This window comes from Microcaecilia unicolor, chromosome 10 (assembly GCF_901765095.1).
Source record: "Microcaecilia unicolor chromosome 10, aMicUni1.1, whole genome shotgun sequence".
NCBI lineage: Eukaryota > Metazoa > Chordata > Amphibia > Gymnophiona > Siphonopidae > Microcaecilia > Microcaecilia unicolor.
This window is the reverse complement of record NC_044040.1, coordinates 174,225,136-174,240,090: the sequence shown is the minus strand read 5'-3', so window position 1 is coordinate 174,240,090 and position 14,955 is coordinate 174,225,136. Positions and strand designations below refer to the sequence as shown.

The 14,955-nt window shown below is 42.8% G+C and overlaps 1 protein-coding gene across 2 annotated transcripts in view; it reads left to right on the top strand.

Moving 5' to 3' along the window:
• The window catches only part of XRN1 (5'-3' exoribonuclease 1), a 211,961-nt gene that overhangs the window by 1,284 nt on the left and 195,722 nt on the right, over positions 1-14,955 (top strand). For both annotated transcript variants that reach the window (XM_030215929.1, XM_030215928.1), the window contains exon 2: positions 8,232-8,464. In XM_030215929.1, coding sequence (XP_030071789.1) covers positions 8,232-8,464 — 233 coding nt within the window. The remainder of the gene's footprint in view (positions 1-8,231; positions 8,465-14,955) is intronic.

Here is a 14,955-nt window from a genome sequence, read left to right as displayed (position 1 = left end):
GCGTGGATGCTGTTCAAAAATACCATCCTGGAAGCCCAGGCCAAATATATTCCGCGTATTAAATAAGGAGGACGGAAGACCAAACAACAGGTGGCGTGGTTAAAAAGTGAGGTGAAGGAAGCTATTAGAGCTAAAAGAAAATCCTTCAGAAAATGGAAGAAGGAACCGACTGAAAATAATAAGAAACAGCATAAGGAATGTCAAGTCAAATGCAAAGCGCTGATAAGGAAGGCTAAGAGGGACTTCGAACAAAAGATTGTGTTGGAGGCAAAAACACATAGTAAAAATTTTTAAGGAAGGCTAAAAGGGACTGTAGTGGAGAGATTAAATGAATTCTTTGCTTCGGTCTTCACCGAGGAAGATTTGGGGTGGGATACCAGTGCCGGAAATGGTATTAGAAGCTGACGAGTTGGAGAAACTTAATGAATTCTCTGTATACCTGGAGGATGTAATGGGGCAGTTCTACAAACTGAAGAGTAGCAAATCTCCTGGACCGGATGGTATTCATCCTAGAGCACTGATAGAACTGAAAAATGAGCTTGCAGAGCTATTGTTAGAAATATGTAATTTATCCTTAAAATCGAGTGTGGTACCGGAAGACTGGAGGGTGGCCAATGTAACACCGATTTTTAAAAAAGGTTCCAGTGGAGATCCAGGAAATTATAGACCAGTGAGTCTGACGTCGGTGCCGGGCAAAATGGTAGAGACTATTATTAAGAACAAAATTACAGAGCATATTCAAAAGCATGGATTAATGAGACAAAGTCAACATGGATTTAGTGAAGGGAAATCTTGCCTCATCAGTCTACTACATTTCTTTGAAGGGGTGAACAAACGTGGATAAAGGTGAGCCGGTTTATATTGTGTATCTGGATTTTCAGAAAGTGTTTGACAAAGTACCTCATGAAAGATTCCAGAGGAAATTGGAGAGTCATGGGATAGGAGGTAGTGTTCTATTGTGGATTAAAAACTGGTTAAAAGACAGAAAACAGAGAGTAGGATTAAATGATCAGTATTCTCAATGGAGAAGGGTAGTTAGTGGGGTTCCCCAGGGGTCTGTGCTGGGACCGCTGCTTTTTAACATATTTATAAATGACCTAGAGATGGGAGTAACTAGTGAGGTAATTAAATTTGCTGATGACACAAAGTTATTCAAAGTCGTTAAATCGCAGGAGGATTGTGAAAAATTACATGAGGACCTTACGAGAGTGGGAGACTGGGTGTCTAAATGGCAGATGACGTTTAATGTGAGCAAGTGCAAAGTGATGCATGTGGGAAAGAGGAACCCGAATTATAGCTACGTCTTGCAAGGTTCCACGTTAGGAGTCACAGACCAAGAAAAAGATCTAGGTGTCGTCGGTGATGATACGTTGAAACCTTCTGCTTAGTGTGCTGCTATGGCTAAGAAAGCAAATAGAATGTAAGGTATTATTAGGAAAGGAATGGAAAACAAAAATGAGGATGTTATAATGCCTTTGTATCGCTCCAAGGTGTGATCGCACCTCGAATATTGTGTTCAATTCTTGTCGCCGCATTTCAAAAAAGATATAGTGGAATTGGAAAAGCTGCAGAGAAGGGTGACGAAAATGATAATGGGACGACTTCCCTATGAGGAAAGGCTAAAGCGGCTAGGGCTCTTCAGCTTGGAGAAAAGGCGGCTGAGGGGAGATATGATAGAGGTCTATAAAATAATGAGTGGAGTTGAACGGGTAGATTGGGAAGCATCTGTTTACGCTTTCCATAATACTAGGACTAGGAGGCATGCGATGAAGCTTCAATATAGTGAATTTAAAACGAATTGAAGAAAATGTTTCTTCACTCAACATGTAATTAAACTCTGGAATTCGTTGCCAGAGAATGTGGTAAAGCTTAGCGGAGTTTAAAAAAGGTTTGGACGGCTTCCTAAAGGAAAAGTCCATAGACCATTATTAAATGGACTTGGGGAAAATCCACTATTTCTGGGACAAGCATTATGGAATGTTTTGAACTTTTTTTTTTGGGGGGGGGGGGGGGGGGGATTTTGCCAGGTATTTGTGATCTGGATTGGCCACTGTTGGAAACAGGATGCTGAGCTTGATGAACCTTTGGTCTTCCTGTCTGTCAGAATCTCTCAGTTCTGCAATCTTCTTGATAGAAAACAGAGAGTAGGGTTAAATGGTCAGTATGGCAATACTTATGTACTTATATGTCACTTTGGGGCTCATTTTTGAAAAAGAAACATGTCTAAAAAGTGTCATAAAGCACCATTTGGATGGGTTTCTTCTCAAAATGTCCAAATCGGTATTTTCAAAACCTGTTTTGCAGACGTGTATCTATGCATTCTGTCTGCAGTGTGTCCAGATCACAAGGGGGCATGTCAGGGTGTTTTGAAGGCGGGTTTAGGGCCATAATTGAGCAAAATCAAAACTTCTAGGGTGAAAACTTAAACATTTTGGTCTAGACCTGCTTTTCTAATGAATAAGACACAAAAAGGTGCCCTAAATAACTACTGGAGGGAATTGGGGATGACCTCCCCTTACTCCCCCAGTGGTCACTGACCCCCTCCCACCCCCAAAAAACGTGATTAAAAATAGTACTCGCCAGCCTCTTTGACAGCCTCAGATGTTATAGCCAAGTCTCTGGAGTACTGTAGTGGTGGGTGCAGTGCACTGTAGACAGGTGGACCCTGGCCTGTACGTCCCCCTACCTGTTACACTTGTGGTGGAAACTGTGAGCCCTCCAAAACTTGCTGTACCCACATATAGGTGCCCCCTTTGCCCATAAGGCCTATTGTAGAGGTTTACAGTTGGGGATAGTGGGTTTTGGAGGGCTCAGCAGACAAGATAAGGGAGCAATGGTGAGATGTGTACCTGGGAGCATTTATATGAAGTCCACAGCAGTGCTTCCTTGGGTGCCCCAATGTTCTCCTTGAATGTCTGGGGGACCAGTCTGCGTTGAAAATGCCCCTCCATGTGAGTGATTTTCAATAGCACATAGAAATAAAAAGTATATGCATGCTTTTAACATGCTTTTAGCTAATTTTCAAATGGAAACTACTCTGTTTATACAAAGTAAAGTTGTGTACATAGATTTCAAGTGTTTTGCATTTGCTGTTTATGGGAGAAGACAGGTAAAATAGCACATGTTCTATTAAAAATTCCACTTGTATGTGAAGGACCTAAAATGTTAAGGTGGCTATTTTAGAAGTTCTATTTGTGACTTGGATGTGCTTAAGCTGGTATTTAGAAGTGTATATTGCATATAAGTGTAAATCCGATTTTAGAAAGCCAGGATATACCAATCAAAAATACATGCATATAACAAGGGATCATGTTTTGGGTGGTACTAGATTGGGGCTAAAATATATACACATTCCCTATTTTAGAAGGGGAATGCATGTTTGTCCTTCAAAATCAATGTACCTGAGCTCTCAGGGATGGTATAGGTGTAGTTTGTGGAGGTGAGAAGAACAGTGCCCCCCAAACCACAGGAGGATGGAATGCCTCCCTCTCCCTCCTTTTCCCCCATATAAGCCAACATCCCTCGTCCCCCTACCCTCAGACCTGAACTGGATCTGCAGCTCCTTCTTGTGCTTGCAGCTGTCAACACTAAACTTGAAAGAGCAACTTGCACAAAGACTCATTCTCAAGAACTCATTAAGGCTCTGCCGGTCTCGACCCCTCTAATACCTCCAATCGCAATTATCCTGCCCTGCAAACCTTTTATTGGCTCCCCTGGTGGTCTAGTGGCCCGTCCTCTCCCCAATGACCCGATCCTGCCCTACCCATAATTTAATTATTTGTTGGGATTTGTTAACCACCTTTATGAAGAGATTCACCTGATAGTGTAGCGGTCTTCCTTCCCCGACCTGACACCCCCTACCCACACTTCAAACATTTTACCTGGTAGCCTAATAGTTCTTGACCCAAATCCCCCTATCCCTGATTTTAAAAAAAATTTAAATCTCCGGTGTCTAATGATATCACTCCACCCCCCAAGTCCACCCACCGTACTTTAATATGAAAAGCAGGAGCAATGCTCACTCGCTTCTACCTCTGAAGCCACCATCATGAAAAATGACTGTTTGGCACCCTGTCCTGCACGGTGCATCCTGGGGATGAACTGGGAGGGACCAGTCTGCAATATAAGGGAATTTCTCCCTTATATGATAGACTGGCCTTGCGCCAGTGCATCCTAGGATGCACAGGGCAGGGCGCCATCATTTTTCAAGATGGCAGTGTCAGAGGCAGGAATGAGTGGGCATTGTTCCTGCTTCTCGTATTAAGGTATGGAAGGTGGGCTCAGGCAGTCCTAGGGGAATGGTGGGAGGGTACCATAGATACCAGAGATGTCTTTTACAGTTAAGTTGTGGTGGGGTGAGTATCACTAGAAACCAGGGACTTTTTTGGAAATGTGGATGGAGAGAGGAAGCTACTAGACTACCAAGCAATTTTTTTAAATAGCAGGGAAAAGAAAGGGGGTTCGAGTTGGGGGGGGGGGGGGGGTCTTTGCACCACTAGAGAATTTTTTGGAAGTGAGGGGGAGGGAGAAGCCACTTGACTACTGGGGCAATTTATTTTTAAATATCAGGAAAAGGGGAATCATGTTGGGCAGGAGAGGAGGAAGATTGGGTCTAATGTCCATTGGCAATTTTTAAATTTTTTTAAAATATCACTCTTCCTATAAGTGCCTAAGCCAGTCACTGCTCAGGAAGGATGACATTTTTCAGTGAGCTGCTGATGACTGCCACTATTTGAAAGAAGCAGTAATTTGCGTGCTCATTGCTTATAGCTTGCTGGTTTAGTTTTTGAGTGAAAGTTTCATGATTAAGCCATGCGCTGAGCTGGATTTACTGCGAGGCTTTTTGCTTTCGCCCCTCAGATTGTGAGCTCTCCAGGGACAGAGGAATGCCTATTGTACCAGACGGTACATCTCTTTGATAGCTTTCAGGCTTGGGAATGGTGTATAAGAAATTAAGAGGCCCTTTTACTAAACTGTGCAACAACTGACAACGCAGAGCCACATTAAGGGGTTTGCAGTGATTTAGCAGTTACCTCGTGTTAAGTGTTTTTTTGTGGTGGGGGGGGGGGGTGGGAACATTAATCTAGTGCATTACACTTACTGTGTGCTAACCGGCTAGTGCACAGTTAATGTGGGAATACTTTGTTGCCTCCTAAATAGTGTTCCTGCACTAACTGTGGCCACGTACTATGTACTAATTGGGACTTCAGCCTGGGACCAGAATTAGAAAGTGCAACCAGTGGGTTCTATCCCACTTGTTGCCACATAAAATTTGCAGCTACTGTGCGGCATGTTCCCTTATTAAGCCATGGTAACTACAGGTTTTACCATGATCTAGTAAAAAGGCCTCTAGATAAATAAATATCTTCCTATTATTCCCCCTTCCTCTCACCTTTGCACCACGTACTCCATTCTCCTTTGATGTCTATCTTTGAGCGATACATAGTCTCACACTATTACACTTAACCTTATCATTTGAGCTTCATCCTCTGTTAAGTTGGATTGTTTCTCCCTCAGCAAAGCATACTTTGGTATGACTATTTGCTGTTGAAGCAGTGAGATCAGATACTTGAGTACACTTATCCTATAGTTCCTTATTTTCTCACAGTCCCACCAAATATGGAGGAATGTGCCCTCTTGCCCACACCCTCTCCAGCAAGCCATTTCTCCTGTTTCATATAGCTTAGCACCGGTTGGGTGTATTGTACTGCTGATAAAGTAATTTATAGTTATTTTCCAGCATATTGCTGGCTATGATACCTTTATACATACACTCATATATTTGTTCCCATCTCCTACCTTGCTCGGTCTAACCTAAGTCGCACTCTCAGGCTTTCCTAAAACATGATGTCTCTTTCTCTGTATTCTGAAGGAGGTCATCAAATTTTGCTCTTCCCCTTTTGGACCCCTGTGTTTGAAAATCACCTTGACTGGATTTATCTCTTTCCCTTATCCTCTAGATTTGCTTGTCTGAATAGTATCTAACTTTATTGGAATACTTCTTGCTTGAGTATAAAGGGAAATGGGATTTGATATACTGCCTTTCTGAGGTTTTTGCAACTACATTCAAAGCGGTTTACATTTATTCAGGTACTTATTTTTGTACCAGGGGTAAGGGAGGGTTAAGTGACTTGCCCAGAGTCACAAGGAGCTGCAGTGGGAATCGAACTCAGTTCCCCAGGATCAAAGTCCACTGCACTAACCACTAGGCTACTCTTCCACTCCACCCTGAAAAAGCAACCATCACTCCTCCCTCCAAGAACAGACTTTGAAAATACACCTCAGGAAGGCTACCGTTAAGTGCTGCAGAACAGTGTTTTCCATAGTTTTGGGATCTCGGTTTTGCAAAAACCAAATTTGTGATTTAGGGCTAAATTCAGTAAATGGTCCTCAAAATTCAGCACTCAATGGTATTCTATAATGGGCACTCAAACATGAGCACCTCATTACAGAATAGCATTAGGGTGCACATCCCCGGTATTCTATAACACTGTTTGCAAATTTTAGGAACACCCCCTGACCCACACATGGCCACGCCCTCTTTTGGGGCACATTGTTATAGAATAGCACATAGCAAGTTGTGCACACAAATCCAAAGTGGTGCCAGTTGGCCCCCACTTATTGCCACTAATTGGCTCATTAGCCAATTTGGTTGGGCACACATCTTGGATCAGTGCCCAATTTTGGGCGTTAAATATAGAATCCAGAGTTTATTTTGTAACCCCTGTTGAATCTTACAGCTCCCATCCAGCCACTTTGCAGTTGATTTTAGATGTTGATAATGGATGTATGCATTTTTTTGAGGGGGTAAGCAAACATGTGGACAATGGGGAGCCGGTTGATATTGTATATCTGGATTTTCAGAAGGCGTTTGACAAAGTGCCGCACGAAAGACTCCTGAAGAAATTGCAGAGTCATGGAATCGGAGGTAGGGTATTATTATGGATTAAGAACTGGTTGAAAGATAGGAAGCAGAGAGTAGGATTGCGTGGCCAGTATTCTCAGTGGAGGAGGGTAGTTAGTGGGGTCCCGCAGGGGTCTGTGCTGGGTCCGTTGCTTTTTAATGTATTTATAAATGACCTAGAGATGGGAATAACTAGTGAGGTAATTAAATTCGCCGATGACACAAAATTATTCAGGGTCGTCAAGTCGCAGGAGGAATGTGAACGATTACAGGAGGACCTTGCGAGACTGGGAGAATGGCAGATGAAGTTCAATGTTGACAAGTGCAAAGTGATGCATGTGGGTAAGAGGAACCCGAATTATAGCTACGTCTTGCAAGGTTCCGCGTTAGGAGTTACGGATCAAGAAAGGGATCTGGGTGTCGTCGTCGATGATACGCTGAAACCTGCTCAGTGTGCTGCTGCGGCTAGGAAAGCGAATAGAATGTTGGGTGTTATTAGGAAGGGTATGGAGTCCAGGTGTGCGGATGTTATAATGCCGTTGTATCGCTCCATGGTGCGACCGCACCTGGAGTATTGTGTTCAGTACTGGTCTCCGTATCTCAAAAAAGATATAGTAGAATTGGAAAAGGTACAGCGAAGGGCGACGAAAATGATAGTGGGGATGGGACGACTTTCCTATGAAGAGAGGCTGAGAAGGCTAGGGCTTTTTAGCTTGGAGAAGAGACGGCTGAGGGGAGATATGATAGAAGTGTATAAAATAATGAGTGGAATGGATCGGGTGGATGTGAAGCGACTGTTCACGCTATCCAAAAATACTAGGACTAGAGGGCATGAGTTGAAGCTACAGTGTGGTAAATTTAAAACGAATCGGAGAAAATTTTTCTTCACCCAACGTGTAATTAGACTCTGGAATTCGTTGCCGGAGAACGTGGTACGGGCGGTTAGCTTGACAGAGTTTAAAAAGGGGTTAGATAGATTCCTAAAGGACAAGTCCATAGACCGCTATTAAATGGACTTGGAAAAATTCCGCATTTTTAGGTATAACTTGTCTGGAATGTTTTTACGTTTGGGGAGCGTGCCAGGTGCCCTTGACCTGGATTGGCCACTGTCGGTGACAGGATGCTGGGCTAGATGGACCTTTGGTCTTTCCCAGTATGGCACTACTTATGTACTTATGTACTTATGACTGAACAAAATAGGGATGTGTTTCCCTACTGCATAAACAAATTATTTTTACATACTTTTGTTAAGTTGATTAGTTCAGTAAGAAGAGTATATAAATGTTTTAAATAAATGAAATTAATAAATAATATTTTGGTTTTGCAGATTCCAGAATTTGATAACTTGTATTTGGATATGAATGGAATTATACATCAGTGTTCCCACCCTAATGATGATGACGTGCACTTCCGAATATCAGATGATAAGATTTTTGCTGATATTTTCCATTACCTTGAGGTGTTATTTCGCATCATAAAACCCAGGAAAGTGTTCTTCATGGCAGTTGATGGAGTTGCCCCAAGGGCAAAAATGAACCAGCAGCGTGGGAGACGTTTCAGGTACTAATACTTTTCATTTACTAGTACTATTTAGCATTTCTATAGCGCTACAAGGCGTACGCAGCGCTGCACAAACATAGAAGAAAGACAGTCCCTGCTCAAAGAGCTTACAATCTAATAGACAAAAAATAAATAAAGTAAGCAAATCAAATCAATTAATGTGAACGGGAAGGAAGAGAGGAGGGTAGGTGGAGGCGAGTGGTTACAAGTGGTTACGAGTCAAAAGCAATGTTAAAGAGGTGGGCTTTCAGTCTAGATTTAAAGGTGGCCAAGGATGGGGCAAGACGTAGGGGCTCAGGAAGTTTATTCCAGGCGTAGGGTGCAGTGAGACAGAAGGCGCGAAGTCTGGAGTTGGCAGTAGTGGAGAAGGGAACAGATAAGAAGGATTTATCCATGGAGCGGAGTGCACGGGAAGGGGTGTAGGGAAGGACGAGTGTGGAGAGATACTGGGGAGCAGAAGAGTGAGTACATTTATAGGTTAGTAGAAGAAGTTTGAACAGGATGCGAAAACGGATAGGGAGCCAGTGAAGCGACTTGAGGAGAGGAGTAGTATGAGTAAAGCGACCCTGGCGGAAGACGAGACGGGCAGCAGAGTTTTGAACCGATTGGAGAGGGGAGAGGTGACTAAGTGGGAGTCCAGCAAGAAGCAGATTGCAGTAGTCTAAACGAGAGGTGACAAGGGTGTGGATGAGGTTGCGTTTTCATAACAAGGTTCTGAATATGGACACAGATATGTTCACTGTTTCTCTTTCTTTGACTTGGGATAGTTTGGAATATATATATATATATTGTGTACCAAGAAGTACTAAAATAAGCAAACAAAGCGAGCTTTTTTAACGGTATAAGTTAAACACTTGAAAAATGTAAAAATAAAAGCTCGCTTTGTGTGTTATTTTGATAATTATATGCGTACCAGTCGAGCTCCCCACTCTTTTTTTGGTACCAACAAGTACAAAATATAATTGATTCTAGTTTGCAAACCAGTTTGGTTCAGTGTAATGCCATTCATTCAGGCCCTTAGAGATACCCTGATGTACTGACATCACAGTCACTACTCTAGAGACTGGGACCTGGGAGAAATAATTTGTAATGGAATAATGACAAAGCTACAGATGGTAGAAGCATGCTTGGCTTAGTTTTCAGGGAGGCTGAGGTTCAGATTCTTTCAGTTCTTGTTCACAAAATTCAAGTCAGCAAGAAATGTAGAGCCACACATAAGACGTTAATATAGCAGCAGAGCTCATTCAGAGCCTATCTAGCCTAGCACAGAGGATTTCCAGGCTTCAAATACCTTCTTGATCTAAGGGCATTGGAAAACCTTTTTGATATTTAGATGAGATATTTGCCTTACTTCCAGTCCATCTTTCTGAGACTTTTTTTCAGACTGTTTCTTTGAAGAGTGTAGCTGTTTTCATTCCCACTTGTGTTTTTTGGGTTGTTTTTTTTTTATTTATTTATTTCCAACCCAATTGAAGTTGAAAAGAATTATGAAAACGGAGCAGACCAGCAAAGAATGCCCTTATTCCAAAATTTATTCACCACAAGCCAGCCTAAAACAACAAAACTCTCTAAAAGCCCAACGTGGCTATGTTTCACCAGTGGGCTGCATCAGGAGAGGGTGGGCAAATTGAAAACCAGAAGGTGTAAATCCAGTCTTACCTTTCTAGTCAAAGGCAGTTCCAAGCATGCAAAGCTCTTGTCAGCACAGCTTCTGCTTGTAGTGAATAAATTTTGGAATAAGGACATTCTTCACTGGTCTGCTGTGTTTTAGCTGTTCTGGATCTTGCGGATCATTGCCTGTTTGCTTTCTTTGACCTTTGTTGAAAAAGAATTATACAAAGAGGGTTGAGAATTGATGGATTTTCAATCTGGGAGGCAGAATAATTCTCCAACTTTTTAATGAAATGGCATGAAACTTGGCAAGACACAAGTTTGAATGGGTCAAATTGGACTGGGGGTTCCAGAGAAATAAGCCTGCCCCCCCCCCAGCCAAAAAAAAAATGGACCTAATACATTTCTGTAGGAGAAGGAGCTCCAGTTCTTGTAGCATAGAAAACTTAATGTTGTGTTATTTTAGCACAGGGTCCCATTTTATACAATGAGAATCTGTGCTAAAGTAGCCCAACTTGTGGTAAAATAGCCCTACTTAACAGTAGCCCATGTTGATAACTTCCCCTCTTAAAGTCAAAATCTGCCTTCGAGAAGGAAAAACCCAGGCTGTGATGTCACAGGTTGTGCCATTCAGTCAGCGATCAATATTGCAATTAGAGCATACTAACAGATGTTGGGGCACAAGAACAAGGCAACAGTAGTATCTCAAATTCAGTATTCTCCCCCCAGCTGAACCTGATATTACAGCAGTGGTCTCAATCAGTGTGTCCCCAAGAGGTGAGAGGTGTGTTACCAAAAATTTGGTATAAACAGCAAGCCTGTGTTTCCTGGGGAGACTAGCAATCTTGAGTGTCACGTTCTTAAAACTTCTATAGCTGGTCTCTCCCCACTACCCCCAATAATAACTGCTGCCTGCAGCCCTAACTGAAAATGTTGCAGGTCTGCTGTCCATAGGTTCTGATTGCTACGTAGTTTCTGAGTAGCATATTTGCAGGTTTTTGAGTTGCTTGACAGTATCTTTGGTGTAGAGAATTTGTGTTGCTGTTACTGAGGTGGCACCAGAATTTGAATATGTATTTGTTTTGTTGTATGACTGAGAAATCTGGGAGTGATGTGTTCTATACAGTTTTTTTGATATAGGGTAGGCAAATTCATACTAAACTTAGTCAAACCATGAAATATTTAGGCATAATTTCTTCAGCTGTGAATTTTAGTGCTAGGTGTGTCACATTCATGAACATTGTCTGTCAGGTGTTTCACAACAGAAGAAAGGTTGAGAACCATTGTATTACAGTGGTTGATGGTCTCATAAACCCAACTTCCTTAGCGTCCCTCCGGACCGGACCAGGATTGGACTCTTGGGTTGTGCTCGCCTACCAGCAGGTGGAGACTGAGAAAAACTTGTGACTCTGGAGAGCCAATAAGAGCCCTAGTCATGTGACCCTAGCCTCAGTATTTTCTCAGTCTCCCAGCAGGTAGGAAGCGAGCCCATTAGTCTCTCTCTTTATCTTTCTCTTTTAGAGGTTAATAATAAGAACAACAATGCTACCTCTTCTTCTGTGCCTAGGAATTCTCTGTTAGACGCTGGTCAGGTAGGGATTTCTTTTGTTTTTTTTCTTTTACAGCCTCTGGGGGTGTTAAACTCGGGGTGCCCCCGGGTCCCTCCCCCCTTCCTCCCCATCTCCCATACGTAGCTGGGAAGGGCTACCCTTTGTTTAGCAAGGTGTAGGCCTCTGGGAGAGGCAGCCACTCTGGAAAGTCCCACATTTTTAACCAGCAAGCTCAGTTGTTTAAAAAAAAAAAAAAACAGACTGCTATTTTATTTCTCTTCAGCACTGTTCTTTTCTAGCTCGGCTGTATTGTTTGGCCATTTTTAATAGGCAGCCATTTGTTACTCTAAAGGAATTAAAAGAAAACGAAATTAAGACAAGAAGCTTTTTCCTTCACCAGACTTTTGCTGGCAGTCAGCTCTTTCTTAGCTCAGCTTTTAAAGTATATATGTATATACATGTGTATATATATATATATATACTAGCCTTTGAGCCCGTAAAAATGGGCTATTATAGGAAGGGGGGGTTGAAAGGCCCGCCCCCACCGCCGAGTTCGCCGCTGCCCCTCCCCCTCCGAGTTCGCACCCCCCCCCCCCCCCACCGAGCCGTCACCACCCACCTTCCACCCGGCCGAGCCCTCGCTCCGCTATTGAAACAGCGAGGGTCCGGGAACGCAGCACTGAGCTCTGCTGAGCTGCCGACGTCGGCCTTCGTTCTTCTTCTCTGCCTGTCCCGCCCTCGTGTGACGTAACGTCGTCGAGGGCGGGACAGAGGCAGAGAAGAAGAAGGAAGGGCGATGTCGGCAGCTCAGCAGAGCTCAGTGCTGCGTTCCCGGACCCTCGCTGTTTCAATAGTGGAGCGAGGGCCCGACCGGGTAGAAGGTGGGTGGCGGCGGCGACTCGGGTGGGGCTCGTTAGACGTCGCTGTCCCTCCCTCAGCAATGCGCAGTACAGACCCTCTGTGTTCCGCCCCCTGTCATCACGTATTGACGTGGGGGCGGGGCAGAGAAGGTCTCTACTGCGCATTTGCGAGTGATTACGGTCACTCGCCGTTTATATGTTTGATAGATATATGGATATATAGATATATATAGATATATTTATATATTAATACTAGCGAATTATTCAGCGTCTATGTCTTTAAAGGGGCGATTTTTTTCTTCACAATTATTTTCCTCAGTTTTCTTACATATTAAAAAAAAAAAAGGACGCGAATCGCTTAGGCGCGGGCACGCTGTCCTCCGATCTGTCGACAAAGCTCATGTTGAGACGTGCTGTTTATCAGCGTCGGAGGAGAGGCTAAAGTTTTTGCTATTTCCTGCTTCATCGCCATCGTCTCTGCCTTTGTGTCCTCCATGTTTTTCTTCTTCGATCCTCGTTCTTTTTTTACTTTTGGCGCGATAGGACGCCATTTTTGAATGCAGCGGCAGTTTCATTTCCGCGGAAGCGTTGCTTTTATTATGCTTTAGTTTCGAGACTGTAGAAGAACGGAGATATTGTTTCTGGGATAGTCTGGAGATTTGCAGCAGAGAGGTGTTTCCCTCGGGGTCTTTTTCTTCTAAAGACTTTCAGCTTCAGTTCCTATTGTTCTCTCTATGTAAGGTATTCGGTGCTGCGTGTGTCTGGTTCCGCTATTCATATGTTAAAAATAATATTTTGATTGTCCCTTATGCTTTTATTCTTAGGTGGCCCCTATAGGGGATGACTGTATGTTTTGGTTTACTACTACTTACGCAGCTCTGTACAAATGAACATGAAGAGACAGTCCCTCTAAATTGGACAGACGAAACAGACTGCATTTGGACAGTCTGTTTACCTTTTGACGGTGCGTAGCTAGTGCACGGGGAGGATTTCCTTCTTAGTATGTTTGCTTTTTCTCATCTCAGGTATCCTAAATTTTTCCTTAGGCATGGTGGCAGTCAGGCATTCATTTAGCTGCACTTTCTATTAAAAAAAAAAAAAACCCAGCTGCAGTGTGGTGCAATTGTTTTTTCAGAGCTATTTCTGTAAGATGTTTCTGTGTGTGTGTGTGTATATATATAATGTATAGTAGTACTGCCACACTTGAAAAGGGCCTAGAGTCCATCGAGTCCAGCTTCCTAGCTACGAAAGCGGTCAATCCAGGCCAAGGGTGTCTGTTAAGCTTCCTAAACGTTCAAACATTCTATAGAAAACAAATCATTTATACATTTTGTTCAATTCAGTTTCCCACGAATTGGCGTCAAGCGCTTGGGGATATTTATTTATTTTTTGTTGCAGTTGTATCCCATGTTCCATTTCATCATGCATGATGAAAATATATAGGAGATTATACATTTAGTACTACTACTACTACTACTATTTAACATTTCTAGAGCGCTACAAAGTGTACGCAGCGCTGTACAAACACAGAAGAAAGACAGTCCCTGCTCAAAGAGCTTACAATCTAATGTAATGCATAAGGACCTTGGGAGTCATTAAGTGGCAAAGAAAATATACTTTTAGTGTGGCATAGGATCTTGGATGTTTCTTCTGATATCATATGAGTTTCAAGGGTATATTGTGTAACTGCAGCGGCTGGCAGTTTATCTGGACCTTCACTCAAGTCTGCAATAAATATAGCATTGACAGATTGTACACATTCTGGTTTTTTGTCCAGTATGCCCTTTCATAGTATCTACTATCTTTTTCTCTTGCTTACAGACCTTATGTTCTTGTCTCAAGCTTTCTTGGAGTCAGATACAGTCTCATACTTTCTTACAGTCAGATACAGTCTTGTATTCTCTGCCTTCACCAGAAAGGCTATGGCACAAATTCACCACATTTTTTCCGTTTATAATATTTTTCCTTTCTTTTTTTCTTTTCGTGCTCTGCTCTCTCACTCCAGAGCTTCTTTTCATTTGAAGGGGATTTTGTTTTCACTTCCTGGGCATTTTTGCCATCACTACGTTGTGCCCAATACAGGTTGTAATTACCACATTCATCTCTATTGGGTGTGGATCCGTATATCTCACTATGGCAGGAGAAAAGACCATGATGCGAGGATGATGACAAGGTCTACATTACCAGTTTTATTGCCCTGCTCTTTCGTAGCAGTGCTCATGAAACAAGGGCTCCTCGTTTCATCCTTTCCTGGACGACCGGTTCATGACAGAACGTCTTATTGGCAGAGTTGTCATGTCACGCACAGGGGGGTGCATTTTTCTGCTGACTCTAGATTGGGTGGTGAATGTTGCCAGGTTTATCATTTCTTCTCTCCTTTGATTTCTCATATGATCTCATTAGATTTCATTACATATCTCTGTTTTTCTCTCTTTGTTTAGTCAAGCTGGAACAGAGTATTCTCTACATG